A 12,706-nucleotide genomic window follows, 5' to 3' on the forward strand; every position below is an offset into this window, starting at 1 on the left:
GGTGCCAGAGTGGGTCTGGGGTGGAGCCGTGGTTCCGGCCTCTGCAGCCCAGACGCCGCTCTCCGAGGGGAGGGGGGCTTCCAAACGGGGTCTTACTTTAGGGTGAGGCTTCCGTTTTGGTGTATCACCCAAAGGGCTTTGTCCTGACCCTGCGGTTATCTTAATGCCCTCTCCCTCCCGCGGCGACGCCCGATGAAGTCTGGGGATGGGAGGGAAGAGAGGGGTATCTGGTCAGGGTGGGAGTATCGGGCACTTTAGCACTTTTGACATCTTAATTCTCTGCTACCCCACCCCTGCTTTGGGTGGCCCGCTTTGGGTGATGTGGGGCGTGTGCGGGAGCAGAGATTGGGGCTGGGAGATGAGGAGCGTGTCACTGCATTTTTCCCTCCTCAGGGCCCTCTCATGGCTTCCCAGGAGAGGGTGGAGGCGGTGACTAAAGGAGCTGGGTTCTGGCGCTGCCCCAAGCCGGCCACATACACCCCAGGGACCTGCGAGCTGCTCAGAGGTCAGTACGCTGCAGAAGAGCCTAGTAACAGTTACCCTCTAACTCAGCTCTCCCCTACTTGACCTGTGGCTTAGCAGCTGCTATTTTCATTTTACAGCTAAGAAGCCTGGAGTTCAGAAAGGTTAGAATCCCACAGGAGGCCAAAAGTCAAAGCATTAAGGGCACGGTAGTACACTCCTGTGCATCCCTTAGGTCAAATTTCAGTTTCTCCAGGGAAGGCACATGTCCTCCCCACCTCCACCCCACAGTGGAACCCACCTCTGGGGTGAGCGTGGCACCACCAGAGCTGCCCCTCCCCCGGGCTGAGCGCAGCCTGTGGCTGAACTACAGTCTGTGCTCGTGAGGTGCCCCCCTGGCATTAACAGCCGTCTCCTCTCTGATCATGAACAGGGAGGACAGGTCCCATTGGGCCCACCAGCCCCTGCACGTGCTTCATGAATACTTGTTTGTTCGTTCATTCCCTCAACAGGTTTTTTGAAAGCCTATGCAGACTTCAGACCTGTTTTAAGTGCAACATTTGAGGGAGGGGGCAGCAAAAATTCTTATTCTCCTGGAGCTAATATTTTAATAGGAGATAAACAATAACCTACATAAGTAAGGTATAGAGTCTAGATGGTGATGAGCACTATAGAAAAGAATGATGCTGGAAAGGGAGAGGCAAGCTCAGGTGCAGAAGGGGAGAGAGGAAGTGACGCTGTTAAATCCCCATGAGATGAAATGAGGACGCTGGCCTGCAGCCAGGAGGCCTCACAGAAGTACTTTATCTTGCAGTGATGATGAAGGAGTCCAGGCTGACTAACTTCCAACAGCGCCACATCATGGACACCATGAAAAGTAAGAGGCAGTTCACACAAACTTCCTGGGCTTGGGGCCGCCTTTAAAGATTGATTTACTTAGGCACACAAGAACTGGGGTACAGGCCAGAGATGCAGGGGGTGAGAGGATTCACCAGAGACAGAGTGGGGAGCAGATCAGGTAGATCTATTGAAACACACTGCTGAGGGGAGCAGCAGGGAGACAGGAGCGGCCTGTGCGCCCTGTGGGTCAGCTCCCTGGCCAAGGATCCAACGCATGCTACAGTGGCTGCAGATGTCTTCATAGTGCTGAGACTAACCCCCTGCACCACCAGGGAGGGCCCCGGACTGTTTGTTTTTAAGAAAAACAAAACGTGGAAATATGTGGATCTCCAGCAAGGTGCTCCTAGGATCTTGAACATAGTTTTGCTTTTGCTTTCTGAGATTTACCTGACTGCACATAAATAGCTCAGGACAGAGACCTATGAATGACTTTGAGAGAGAGTGCTAGAAGGTTCAGGCCTCCTGAGTTGCACTTGACTCTACCCAAAGCTATTTCTTTCTCTCAAGAAAGAACGCGCCTGTCAGGAGGGCATCGGACCCGTCCCAGGCTCATAGGGACGGGAAGTCAGAGGCAAAGATGGACAGCGCCCTGGTGCTGGCCGGGAAGGGCGGCCCTGTGCCCCAGCCGAGGAGCCACGTCCCCTCCTCGCTGCAGACAAGGGCCGCTCGGGCTGCCAGGGCCATCACATGCCTGTTCCACAACTCGGTCTCCACACTGGGCAGCGTAGCATGGCTACAGAGCATGTGCTGGAAATTCCCCTGAAAGTGAACGCCAGGAGGCCAAGGACAGTGTCCGCCTTGTTCGCCACCGGAGCCCGGCGTGTAGGTGTTCAGTATTTACGGAAGGGTTCACTCTGTCAGTGGTTAGGCCAACACAAGTAACTGCACTGCCTGGCACTTTCTTCTCTTCAGTTTTCTTCTGAAAAAAAAAAAAATTCACCCCCAAGCACTGGCACTGAGTCACCTTTCTTCTAGAACCCCCTCTTTACTCTCTTCTCAACCAGATCCTAGTTGTTTTAGCTCAAATTCCACGGCAGGCCACAAACTCCCCTCATGCACCGGAACACCCAGTATTACTCCAGACATAAATTATCCACTGAGAATGGACCAAGGGAAGAGGCGGAAACAGGGCAGGGGGCCCTGCTCGGTAGCCCCCCATCTCCCAGAGAAGAGCCAGGATGTCCTGGCGTGGCTCCCTGGAGGCGTGGGGGAGCTGGGTGGGAAATAGGGCGCCCCCCCTTCCATTCCCCAGGACCCACAGCCACCCATCAGCTCTCCTGTCTGCTTGACCTTCAGCCACAGCCTGACTGCAGCCTCTGCCCTCCACACCCCCAACTGTCCTTTCAAGAGGAGCCCAAGGGGGCCTGCGCCTTGCTCAAAACATTCCTATAGTTTCTCCAGACCTGGCTGGCCCAGCCTTCTGCCCTCCCTGGCCTCTGGCTTTACTGCCAGGACACACCCCCAGCCCGCCCTGGTCACTCCATTCCTGCCCCTCAGCCCCAGGCCCGCCCAGGTTCTTTGCACTGGCTGTTCCCTCTGGCTGGAAAGCTCTGCCCCAAAATACCTGCCTAGCTGGCCTCCTGACCACTTTGGGGGGCTTTCCTCAGTGTTACCCTCTGGAGGAGGCCCTCCTCTCTCACCCCAGCCCTTCGCTGTTACTGTTACACCCCGCCTGCCTTCAGGTTTTAGGCCGCCACCTGCAGAAACAGAAACTGCAGTACAAAGGCTTGATGCAGGAGAACGTTTATTGCAGCATCATTGTTTGAAGTAGTAAAAACAAATTGGAAACAGTGTGGAGTTTTGAAACCGGGAGACAGGTTGAATAAATAATGTATCCATTCCAAGGACTAGTATAGAGCCATAAAAAAATAAGTTACATATAAGTGCATCAACCTGGAAAGATGTCCATGATGTGTTAGGTCTATTCTGAACATAATACAGAATGATCCAGTGTTTGAAAACAAATCCCGTCTGCACACACATCTGTGTGCATGTTCGCGACTGTGTGCATGTTCGCGTAAGCATCAAGTGGCTTGGAGAGGACACTGCGGAGGGCGGGAGGGGCAGCCCGTCCTGCTGCTGGGCTCGTTATGCAGGCAGCACCCCCTGCCCCCAGGAGGAGAGTCGCTGCCCCTGCAGTGCAGCCCGACGTCCAGCCAGAGGGTCCTGCCCGCCAAGGAGCCGGCCTCAGCCACCTACCTGCCGCCCATCCTGGCGGCCCAGTCCCACCTCCGGCCTGCCAGTGTGTGCCAGGCCAACGGGGCCTACCACCGGGAGCAGTTCAAGCCTCAGGCCACCCGTGAGTGGGCGTGTGGGCCAGAGCCTGGCCGCCTTCCTCAAGGGGCTTGGGGGGGGCACCGGGACAAGGCACCCCCAGGCGGGTGAGCGGGTGTCTGTCAGATCCTCACAGTGTACACTGATGCTCTTGAGCTTTGGCACGTGTTAGCTTGGGGGTGTTCAGAGTGCGGGGGAAGCAGGTCAGTGGTTCTTTAAAAAAGTTTTCCAGGATCCGTGGTTAGCCGGTGCCTAATGTCTGGCGAGTGTCTGGCTGCAGGACTCATGGGCACGGCTCTCAGGCCACATGGTCCCCAGACCCAGAGCTCCCCCGCACGTCTGCCTGTTCAGAGTCGTTGTCCCCCACTTCCTACTTGGCCCCTGACATAACGCTCGGCCCGGACTCCCCCAGCCCCCCAGCCCCGACACGCTGGCCGCCCTAGGCCTGCTGCTGAATCCTCTTAGCCTCGCCTTGCACGCAAAGCGTGGGCTTTGCCAGAGCCCTCTTCAAGGCTCTTTCCATCCCTTCCTATCTTGACATGACAAGCTCGGGGCCTTGGGGCTCCCGGGCACCCGGGGAACCCACCGCGCGGGTTCCCACCTTCTCGCCTTGACCAGTTAGTTTCTGGACCCCCCAGGAGATCTGGAGAAGGAGAAGCGAAGACTTCAAAACATCTTCGCCAACGGGAAGGACTCAGAGGAGCGGAGGAGAAAGCCCCCTCCCGCAAGGCACCAGGACCCGGCCCCTGGGCCGGACCGCTTCGAAGAACGTGAGCCTCGGTGGGCCAGTGGTGCTGGGAGGGCCCGGAGGGGCCAGGGCGACCCCGAGGGAGGAGCAGGCTGGTCCCCAGAGGCGCACCCCCACCCTCCCGAGCCGAGGGCCCTGGACACTGCTGCACCTCCCTGCAGTGGTGAAGGAGATCCAGGAGAGGAAAGATTTCCTGACAGACATGGAGGCCCTGGGGCAGGGCAGACATTACCGGGGCATCATCTTTGCTGAAATCTCCCAGGTAGGAGCGACAGGGACTTGGGAGGGGGGGAACGGCCGGCTGTGCTGGGAGAGGAGGGGCCCGCTGGGCCCAGGGCCCAGGCTCCAGCTCCTGCTTCATGTCGTGGGAGCTAGCCACGCCCCTGCCCTGAGCCTCAGCTCGCCCTCCGCAGAAACTCCGGGAAATGGAAGACATTGACCGCCAGAGGAGTGAGGAGCTTAGGAAGGTCCTCGCCAAGGTTTAGCCTGTCCCCAGAGGGGGCCGGAGCCCCACCACCACCTCTGGAGCCTGCCCCCGCCAGCCGGGTACCCCTCTCCAGCTCAGCCCACTCACCCTGGCCTGCAGCCACGTCAGATGGCCACCCAGCGCTGCCCTGGGCTTGGGGAGCCAGGCCTGTATAGCACCCTAGAAAACGATCCGCCTGTCAGAACTGATTCTCCTCAAGCCTCTGCCCAGGGCCCGCTAAGACCCAGTCACAGGCACAGAGGCCCACACCCAACTTGGTTCCTCAGCCTTCCAGGGAAGGAGCCCGGCACGCCAGGAACGCTAGGCCTGTGCTGCGCCTTCGGCCGAGTCTGCAAGTACCAGCGGGCCCTCCTCCTGCCCTCCGGCCCCTGAGTCCTGCACGTCTGGTTTTCTGAACTTAGCAATGAACACGATGCCTTTTCCTGCCCGTCTCAGGACCCAGACAGCCTCTGGCAAATGTTTAGCCACCACGATTAACAGGTCAATAAAACATACTTAACATAAGTCATTACACACATTTTGTTTTCAGAGGGATAAGGCTTATTTGTTCAAGAAGTTTGAATTTTTCAGGCACAGATGGTTTCTAGCTCCTGCAAGAGTCAGGTAGGTTGGGGACCAGCCCTTGATGGTCCATGACACCTGCGAGAACACGGCCCGGGTACACCCTAGGCTGCAGGAGGCTACGCACACCCACAGTCCTGCCATCTGCCCACCGACCCCACCGCCCACAGAAGAACTCAGGTGGGAGGGCCCAGAGCCAAGGGGCTCGGGCCTGGGAGGCCCGGTCTCCCCCGGAAGAGCCCACAGCGGGTGGGCAAGCACAAACCTACATTTCCCAGTATTCTGTCATTCTCCGGTCCGTAAATCAAAATAATTTGGAGTTTCAGCCAAGTCCCCCACTGGAAGGATTCACACAGTCCTATGGGCCTACACAGGCCTGCAGGTTTACAGAATAAACACAGCCCTAAAGCCGCACAGAGAGAAGCCGAGCCGGACAAAGGGCAGGCGAGGGCGTCTCTGTGGGGGCCCCACACCTCCCAGAGCCTGAGGCTAGGGGGAGGCCGGCCATCCTCCTCGCCAAGACCCCGGCCCTGACCCGAGGCAGCAAGCTGGAGGGCCGCTGCCGAGTTCCGTCCCCGGCCCACCCAGCCTGCCCGTGACTCAAATTCCAGCCGCCACCAACCTCCAGACTACACACACACTCTGGGTCGCCAGCTTTTCCTAGAAAATGGTTAGATGGAGCAACGCGGGCCCCGTCCACCCGGGGCAGCTGACTGGCTCAGGAAGCACCGCACCCTTGTGGCACCGACACCCCCAGCTTCCCCGAGCCCCCCCAGGTCTCCCACCTGACTCCAGGACAGCCTGTCGACGCCAGCTCTCAGGTCACACCCAGTCCAGTCCATGTGTCACCTGGCCGTCCAGCTCCAGGCCCGCCGGCTGGCAACACAGGCCGGGAGCCCGGTCACCGCAGAGGGAGGGGGCCGAGGCCCCTGCTGGGGACAGACCCTCCCAGGCCACCAGAGCTGCCTGGCCACAAGCTGTGGCGCGGAAGGCACACCTGGCTGAGGGAAAAGTAACAGGGGCAGGACGCGGGGAACTGCCCCGTCTCCGTGCATTTTGGGCGAGGAAAACGCTCTCAGTTAATACAGTGTGATCTCTCCCCGGAGGTGCCTGGGGGAGGGAGGCCGGAAATGCCCCCGAAGATGCTCAGAGCAGCAAAGCTTTGACCGAGAGCTGCTGGGCACGTCCGGGGGAGGCCAGCGTCCCCTGTCGGCTGCTGCTCTCCCACGGCCACCCCAGGGGGTGAGTGGCCATGAGCCCTTCAGAGGGAGCAGGTCAGGAGAGAACAGGCAAAAACGAGTGTGAGCAGACCAGTGACGGCCACGCACGGGAACGGATCCACTGTCCCCTAGGCTGGGGGCGGGGGGGTAGCCCAAAGCAGGGGTCAGACCACAGTGGGTCAGAGAACCAGGCAGTGCCGCTTCTAAGTACACCCCGCTTCAGCTGGTGGCCAGGGGGCAGAACTGCCGCTGAGGACGGCCTGGGGGCCAGCCCGGGGAGCCGCCCCCCGCTGTCACTGCCAGGTCCTGGGGAGGGAGGCTCCCCCAGAGCAAGGGGAGAGGAGGGACACCTGCCTAGACCCCGGGGGCGAGGGCGAGGGCGGGCCGGCGGGTGTCCGGGACACAGCGTCTAACTAGGCTAACTAGAGGCGTCATAAATAGAGCTCCTGAGTGAGGCCGTGGCGCCGGAGCGGACGGCGGGAGCAGGGCGGGGCGCTGGCCTGCCGCGAGGGGCAGAGGCTGGACGTGGGGTCCCAGGCCCAAGGCCTCCTGCAGGCGGACCTCCCAGAAAGACCTCAGGGTCTGAGGAAGGGGCGGCAGCTGCCCCTCATGGCAGGCAGGGGCTGGCGGGCGCGGGCAGCGGGGCCCTGGACCCCGCTTGCTCCCTGGTCAGTCATAGCATCTCGAGCCGCAGGGCTTCTGGGCAGGGCTGGGCCTTGCTGCCTGTGACTCGGAAAGAGGGAAGAAAGCTCTTTGGCCCGGGACAGCCAGAGGACCCTGAGGAGGGAGCGGCCATCTCCCAGCGGCTCCCCACTAAGTCAGCTCTGCTCTGGACTGACGGAGGAGGCTGCACACCCCAGTGGAGCACCGCCCAGGCTGAGCCCGGGGGCAGAGGCCAGCACTGCGGGTCAGCTCCTGTCCCCGGGGGACTTGCTCTTGATGTCCCGCTTGTTGCCCAGCAGCTTCAGCACCTTCATGGTCTTGAACTTCCCCTTCTTCTTGCCCTCCGGTTCAGCCTCCTTCTGGAACTCTGCAGCAGCGAGAGGGGAGTGCTTAGGTCCAGGCAGCTGGCAGGGCGGGGAGGCCTGGGAGCACGGCTGCAGGGGGCTTGGGGGAGCCCCCACAAGCCACATGGCCTTTCTCAGCCTCCAGGTCTCCATCCACAGGAGGGGCGCACGCCCCTCCCCCACCTTGTGGACAGGTGGAGATAACGCCCAAGCAGACTGGGGCCACAGCAGCATGGCGCTCCTCGCCTCTGAAAGGCTCAGCCGGTCCAGGGGGTGCTCACAGCTCTGGGGGGTGGCTGTCCAGAGGGAACCTCTGTCCCAGCCCTGAATTTTACGGCCGAGGAAAGCGCAGGTCCCCGAGACAACCAGCACTGACTGAGCCCTTGCTGGTACCAGGCCTGGGCCAAGCCTTTCCTGCACCTGGCCAGCTGGTCATCCCCTGCACACGCCTGTGAGGTGGGTGCCCAGGTAAGGAGGCCGAGGCCACGAGGAGTAATGTGGCCGGCTCAGTGCTTCCAAGAGGTAGTAGGCCTAGGCCCCGGCGCTTTACTGAGCCCCGACTCAACCACCAGGCCACAGAGGGAGCCCGGGTGGAGCCGCAGTCAAAGCCAGCTGTGTCCAGCCCAGCGGTCCTCCCCGCGCGGCCTGGGGGCCAGCCGTGTGAGCCGCAGAGCCGCAGGTCTCAGGACAGCGCCTGCGAACCTGCCCCTCACACAACCTCCCTCCCTGGGGCGCCGGGGCAAATCACGCCTCCCTGCTAGGCGCTGGCGCTGGCCACTGGCCGCCTCCCCAGGCCAACCTCCCAACGCCAGCTGCCAGGGCAGGGCGGCAGGGCGGCAGGGCGCACCTTTCTTCTTGATCATGGCCTCCAGCATCTTGTCTTCCTCTTCCTCTCTGAAATGACAAAGGGAAGCTGAGCATCCCGCACAGGAGGGCCAGAGTGCCCGGCTCCTGCAGACGGGTCGCCGCGGGGCTGGGTGCGGGCCGGGGACCCCACCTCTGCCGGTCTTCGTCCAGGCAGTTGACGATGGCGTTACGCTGCTCGATGAGGGTCACCAGCTCCTGCATCAGCACCTTCTCCCGGGCCCGGTCCTCCTCGGTCCAGTCTTTTTCTGCCAAAGGGAAAATGGGGGCCATGAGTCGAGGCAGGGGACTGCCCTGTTTCCCTAACACCTCAGTGCTGAGTCCTGGGCTGGAGCCTAAGAGTGCGGGAAGGGGGCCCCAGATGGGTCAGCATTACAAGTTGGGGGGGAAATGCAGGCTGCTCTGGAGGACACTGGGGGGGCCCTCGGCCTTTCCTCCACCACCGGCCTCCCCACCCCAAGCCCCTGGGCCCCACAGACTCCCAGGAGCAGGCGGGCCAGCCCCGCTCTGACGCCAGCCAGGGCTTCAGAGTCGCCACCACCGTCCAGTTCCTACTCGGCCACTTCCCAAACTGGGCCTGAGCGGCAAGTCCCCCACCTGCTGTGCGGAAGCCAAAGTCTAGGAACATGAGTCCCTGACGGGGATCTCACGGCAAAGGTGGGGTCGGCAGAACCCCAGCTGCCTGACTCCCCAAACTGCAGTCCTCACGTGTCTTTCGGTCTCCAGCCATGCGCAGCCCCATGAACCAGGCCCAGTGGCCGGCAGGCCGGGACAGGCGGGTGCAGCACCCACTCCGGCCACGGGGTGTCGCTGCGGCTCGAGGGCCCCTCCCGCGGGAAGAGGCGGGCTGACTCGTGGAGGACTGACCAGGAAGGGCCGGACCCCCAGTGGCCTCCCCAGGGGCACCCCTGCCTGAGCCCCAGCCCAGGGCTGGGCAGGGCCGCAGGGGAGCGCAGGGCATGGGAGAGGCCTGGGCACATGCCCAGCCCCAGCACCCACAGAGGAGACCCCTCCCGGGGCCCGCCACCTCCCAGCCTGGGACATGGGGACGGCGCTCCCGCCAGCAGGCACTGGCCGGGGCACCCCACCCGATGGCCACAGACCCCCACTCAGCCACAGGAAAGCCATCAGCCGCTCAGCGGACACACCCGCCACCGCCTGGCTCCAGCACACCCAGGGGACACCGTCCCTCCGGCGGACACGACACTCGGAGCCGCCCGCCTCCCCGCGGCTGAGAACCCGGCTCAGGAAGGCCGCCCGGCCGGCCAGCAGCAGAGCGCAGTGACCCCAGGCCTCACGCTGCCCCCCACCTCCCAAGCCCCCCTCACTGCCCTCCCGCCCCTGAGTCTGTGGCAGCAGCTGGACAGGCACCCGCTGCCCCTCGGTCCTGGCGCCGTCTCCCGGGCGCCTGCCGCCACATATGCCAGGGGAGGACGCGGCACAAAGGCCCCTCGCTGCTGGGCCTGGCGCTCCCCGCGGGCAGTGCTGTCCTCTCCCCTGACCCGGCCTATCTGCCCGCGCGGCCCGGCCAGCCCCGGCTGCTCTGGGCCCTGCGGCGCCAGGCTCACCTGGCTTGTTGAGCAGGCACCGGAGCTCGTACTCCACGTCAGCCTGGCGTTGCTCCAGGTTCTGCTGCTTGAAGCTAGAGGGAGGCGGGCCGAGGTCAGCGCCCCGCACGCGGCCTGTGCCGCCAGGGTGGGGCGCGGCAAGGTGGGCGACTCACACGTAGATGAGCTCGGACTCCCGCCGCACCAGCAAGTGCTTCTCGTGGATGAGCCGGAACCAGTCCACCAGCAAGTCGTCCTCACGGCCCTCTGCAAGCCAGGCGCACACTGAGCTCTGCCCCCCGGCCCCGCCAGCCCCCGCCCGGCGCAGGCCCCGGCCCGCACCATGTGCTCCGCCACGCAGCTTCTCCTCCAGCAGGACCCCGCGGTGTTCCAGGGTGTCCAGCTGGCGCTCGATGGTGTCCATCTCGCCGTGGATGTCCTCCTCGGGGATGTACTGGTCCGCCTGCACCTGTGCGGCGGCGTCTCATCACCAGGACAGCCCAGTCCCCCCAGCTGCCCGAGGCCCGCTCGGCCCTCACCCCGCGCGGCCAGGATCCCGGGCAAGGAAGGGGAGAGGCGTGGCCCCGCAGCCCCGCCTCTGGCCCCACAGCACACTCAGAGGGACACTCATGCCCGACGGCGGCCACCCCGGACAGCGGCCCACTAGAGGTCACTCGAGAGTGCAGAGCCTGAGTCATACTCAAGCACAGCGTGTCCTGTGGCCGCTGATGCCCCAACTGCTGTCCGCAGCACGTTCAAGCCACCGCCCACCGCTCCTGGCCGAATCCTCGGGCTGCCCCACCGAGAGCCCCCTCTGCCTCCTGAGGGCGGCGGCCACCCTCTCCGAGAATCCCGGGGCGCCTGAGGCGGAGGCTGCGTCTGGCCCAGGAAGCAGCCAGGGAAGCAGGGGCCCGGGGGCTCCCGGCTGGTACCTTGCGCTTGATGAGAGGGAAGCCGTGGCCGGGGGCGGGCGGCCTGGCGGGTCTGGCGCCCCTGGAGGCCTTCTTCACGGCGGGGGAGGCCGCAGGCGACGCCTTCCGGTTAAAGGGATTCTCCTTGCAGGAAGACTGCAGGCGAGGACACGGCAGGAAAGGCCGGTCAGGCAGTCGGACCCCAGCACTCTGGAGGGCCGGCCGGGCCCCAGGGCAGGACTGGCCTTCGGGGCAGGGGGCCGGCGCTACGGCCGATGCCTCGGTCACCGAGCGGACATCTCCGCTGCGAGCACCCTCACGGGCAGGCGCCGCACCAGGCGCTCCAGGCTCCGTCCCGGCCTCAGAACCGCCCTGGGGCTGGGCTCCACCGCGCCTCTCACGCTGCGTGGGGCGACGCAGTGCTCACCTTCACCTGGAGCTGTGGGGACGAGGTGCCCGGGGAAGGCGCGGGGCCCCTGTCAGCCAACAGGAGAGGGCTGGGGGCGGCGCCCGTGCAGGGCAGGGCCGGGGCGCTCGGGCCACCCCCGGGGTCGGCCTGCGGCTTCTTCTTCTGGCCGGTGCCGGGCGGCTCCAGCTCCCCGGAGGAGGACAAGGAGGCGGTGGAGGTCGCCGGGGTGCCGGGCGCGTGGACGGCGGGCTCCGAGGAGCTCTTGGGCACGGCTGGAGGCTCCAGGAGCTCCCGGCCCGGGGCCTGGCCGCAGCTCTCGGACGACAGGCTCTCCACGCTGCGGGCCGGCGACGGGGTGGCCGAGGGCGGCTCCGAGCGCGACAGGCGGGAGACGTGGAGAGCTGGAGCGGGCGGGCGCCCGTGAGGGCACGTCGGGGCCTCCAGACCCCGGCACGCCCCCCGTGCTAATGGCCGCAGGCAGTCCAGAAGCCCAGGACCCCACATAAGCGTGGCAAAGGCCCAGGAGCAGGACCGGGCGCCTCGCCCGAGGCAGAGGCACTGGGCTCCGGCACCACCCGCCCGCCGCTCGCCCGTTGGCCACCAGCCCCTTCCTCACCCCGCAGGGCTTCACCCCACTGCCCTGCCCCTCCGCAAGCCCGAGCCCGCAGATCAGACCCGGAATCGTCACACAGGTGGCGGCCGGGCCCGTGCTTCGAACTAGCTCCTCTGTGTTTTCCAGATGAGGCCCAGACTAAGGGGAGGCCCTGCCCAGCGCGGGGCCTGCAGCCCCTCGGCCCACCTCCTGCCCTCGGAGACCACTGCACTTGGGGCCCCAGGGCCCGAGCCGGGGTCCAGACCCCCAAGCACCTGCCTCTGGTCACTCTAACGTGCTCTCAGGCCCACGGCTCCCGGGCAGCTGGGCCCTGGCCGTGTGAGTCGGCCAGACAGGGGGGCACAGTGCCAGGGCGGCCCAGGACAGGGCCCAGGAAGGCGGCGTCTGGGCGCAATGGCTCAGGGCAGGACGCCAGCTCAGGAGTCCTGGCTGGCTGGCACAGGCCACGCTCAGCCCGGTGCCCAGCTGGGGCTCAGCTGGGCCAATCCTCCTCGAGCCGGTTCAGGCCTCCACAGGGAGGTGACGGTTCCCACCGCAAGGGTGTGCTCGAGGCTCAGGAGAGGACACACATGGAGCGGCTGGGTGGAGGGGACCCCCCCCCGCACCACCCCCCTTCTCCCAGGTGGTGCTCGGACTTGCAGGGCTGGCACTCACCCAGGGGTGACGCGCTGGGCGCTCGGGGGGCCGGGCGCTTCTTTGTCTT

General features: G+C 64.4%; 2 protein-coding genes across 2 annotated transcripts in view; one reads left to right on the forward strand and one right to left on the reverse strand.

The window, feature by feature from the left end:
- Nucleotides 1-21: 21 nt before the first annotated feature.
- LOC101634448 (chromosome unknown open reading frame, human C22orf23) lies at nt 22-4,887 on the forward strand. The gene is made up of 7 exons (XM_004676450.2): nt 22-102; nt 394-505; nt 1,277-1,339; nt 3,479-3,661; nt 4,275-4,406; nt 4,546-4,646; nt 4,798-4,887. Exons 2-7 carry the CDS (start codon nt 403-405, stop codon nt 4,867-4,869), a joined length of 654 nt encoding a protein of 217 aa, XP_004676507.1. The 5' UTR covers nt 22-102; nt 394-402; the 3' UTR covers nt 4,870-4,887.
- A 2,649-nt stretch (nt 4,888-7,536) lies between these two features.
- Nucleotides 7,537-12,706, reverse strand: part of MICALL1 (MICAL-like 1) — a 22,220-nt gene continuing 17,050 nt past the window's right edge. Inside the window, exons 9-17 of the mRNA XM_004676451.2 lie at nt 12,658-12,703; nt 11,409-11,791; nt 11,003-11,137; nt 10,413-10,539; nt 10,247-10,337; nt 10,092-10,165; nt 8,657-8,771; nt 8,507-8,553; nt 7,537-7,682 (exon numbers count right to left, since the gene is read on the reverse strand). Of these exons, the coding sequence (XP_004676508.1) occupies nt 7,561-7,682; nt 8,507-8,553; nt 8,657-8,771; nt 10,092-10,165; nt 10,247-10,337; nt 10,413-10,539; nt 11,003-11,137; nt 11,409-11,791; nt 12,658-12,703 (1,140 nt within the window). The 3' untranslated portion in view covers nt 7,537-7,560. The remainder of the gene's footprint in view (nt 7,683-8,506; nt 8,554-8,656; nt 8,772-10,091; nt 10,166-10,246; nt 10,338-10,412; nt 10,540-11,002; nt 11,138-11,408; nt 11,792-12,657; nt 12,704-12,706) is intronic.

Source organism: Condylura cristata, unplaced genomic scaffold, assembly GCF_000260355.1.
Source record: "Condylura cristata isolate star-nosed mole 26May11 unplaced genomic scaffold, ConCri1.0 scaffold00004, whole genome shotgun sequence".
Taxonomy (NCBI): Eukaryota; Metazoa; Chordata; class Mammalia; order Eulipotyphla; family Talpidae; genus Condylura; species Condylura cristata.

Excerpts from the sequence above, each read along its gene's own strand:
- LOC101634448 (XM_004676450.2), top strand. The coding sequence starts at position 403 with ATGGCTTCCCAGGAGAGGGTGGAGGCGGTGACTAAAGGAGCTGGGTTC. Across the intron at positions 1,340-3,478 it reads CATCATGGACACCATGAAAA|GAGGAGAGTCGCTGCCCCTG; the intron begins GTAAGAGGCAGT and ends CCCTGCCCCCAG. Across the intron at positions 4,407-4,545 it reads GCCGGACCGCTTCGAAGAAC|TGGTGAAGGAGATCCAGGAG; the intron begins GTGAGCCTCGGT and ends ACCTCCCTGCAG.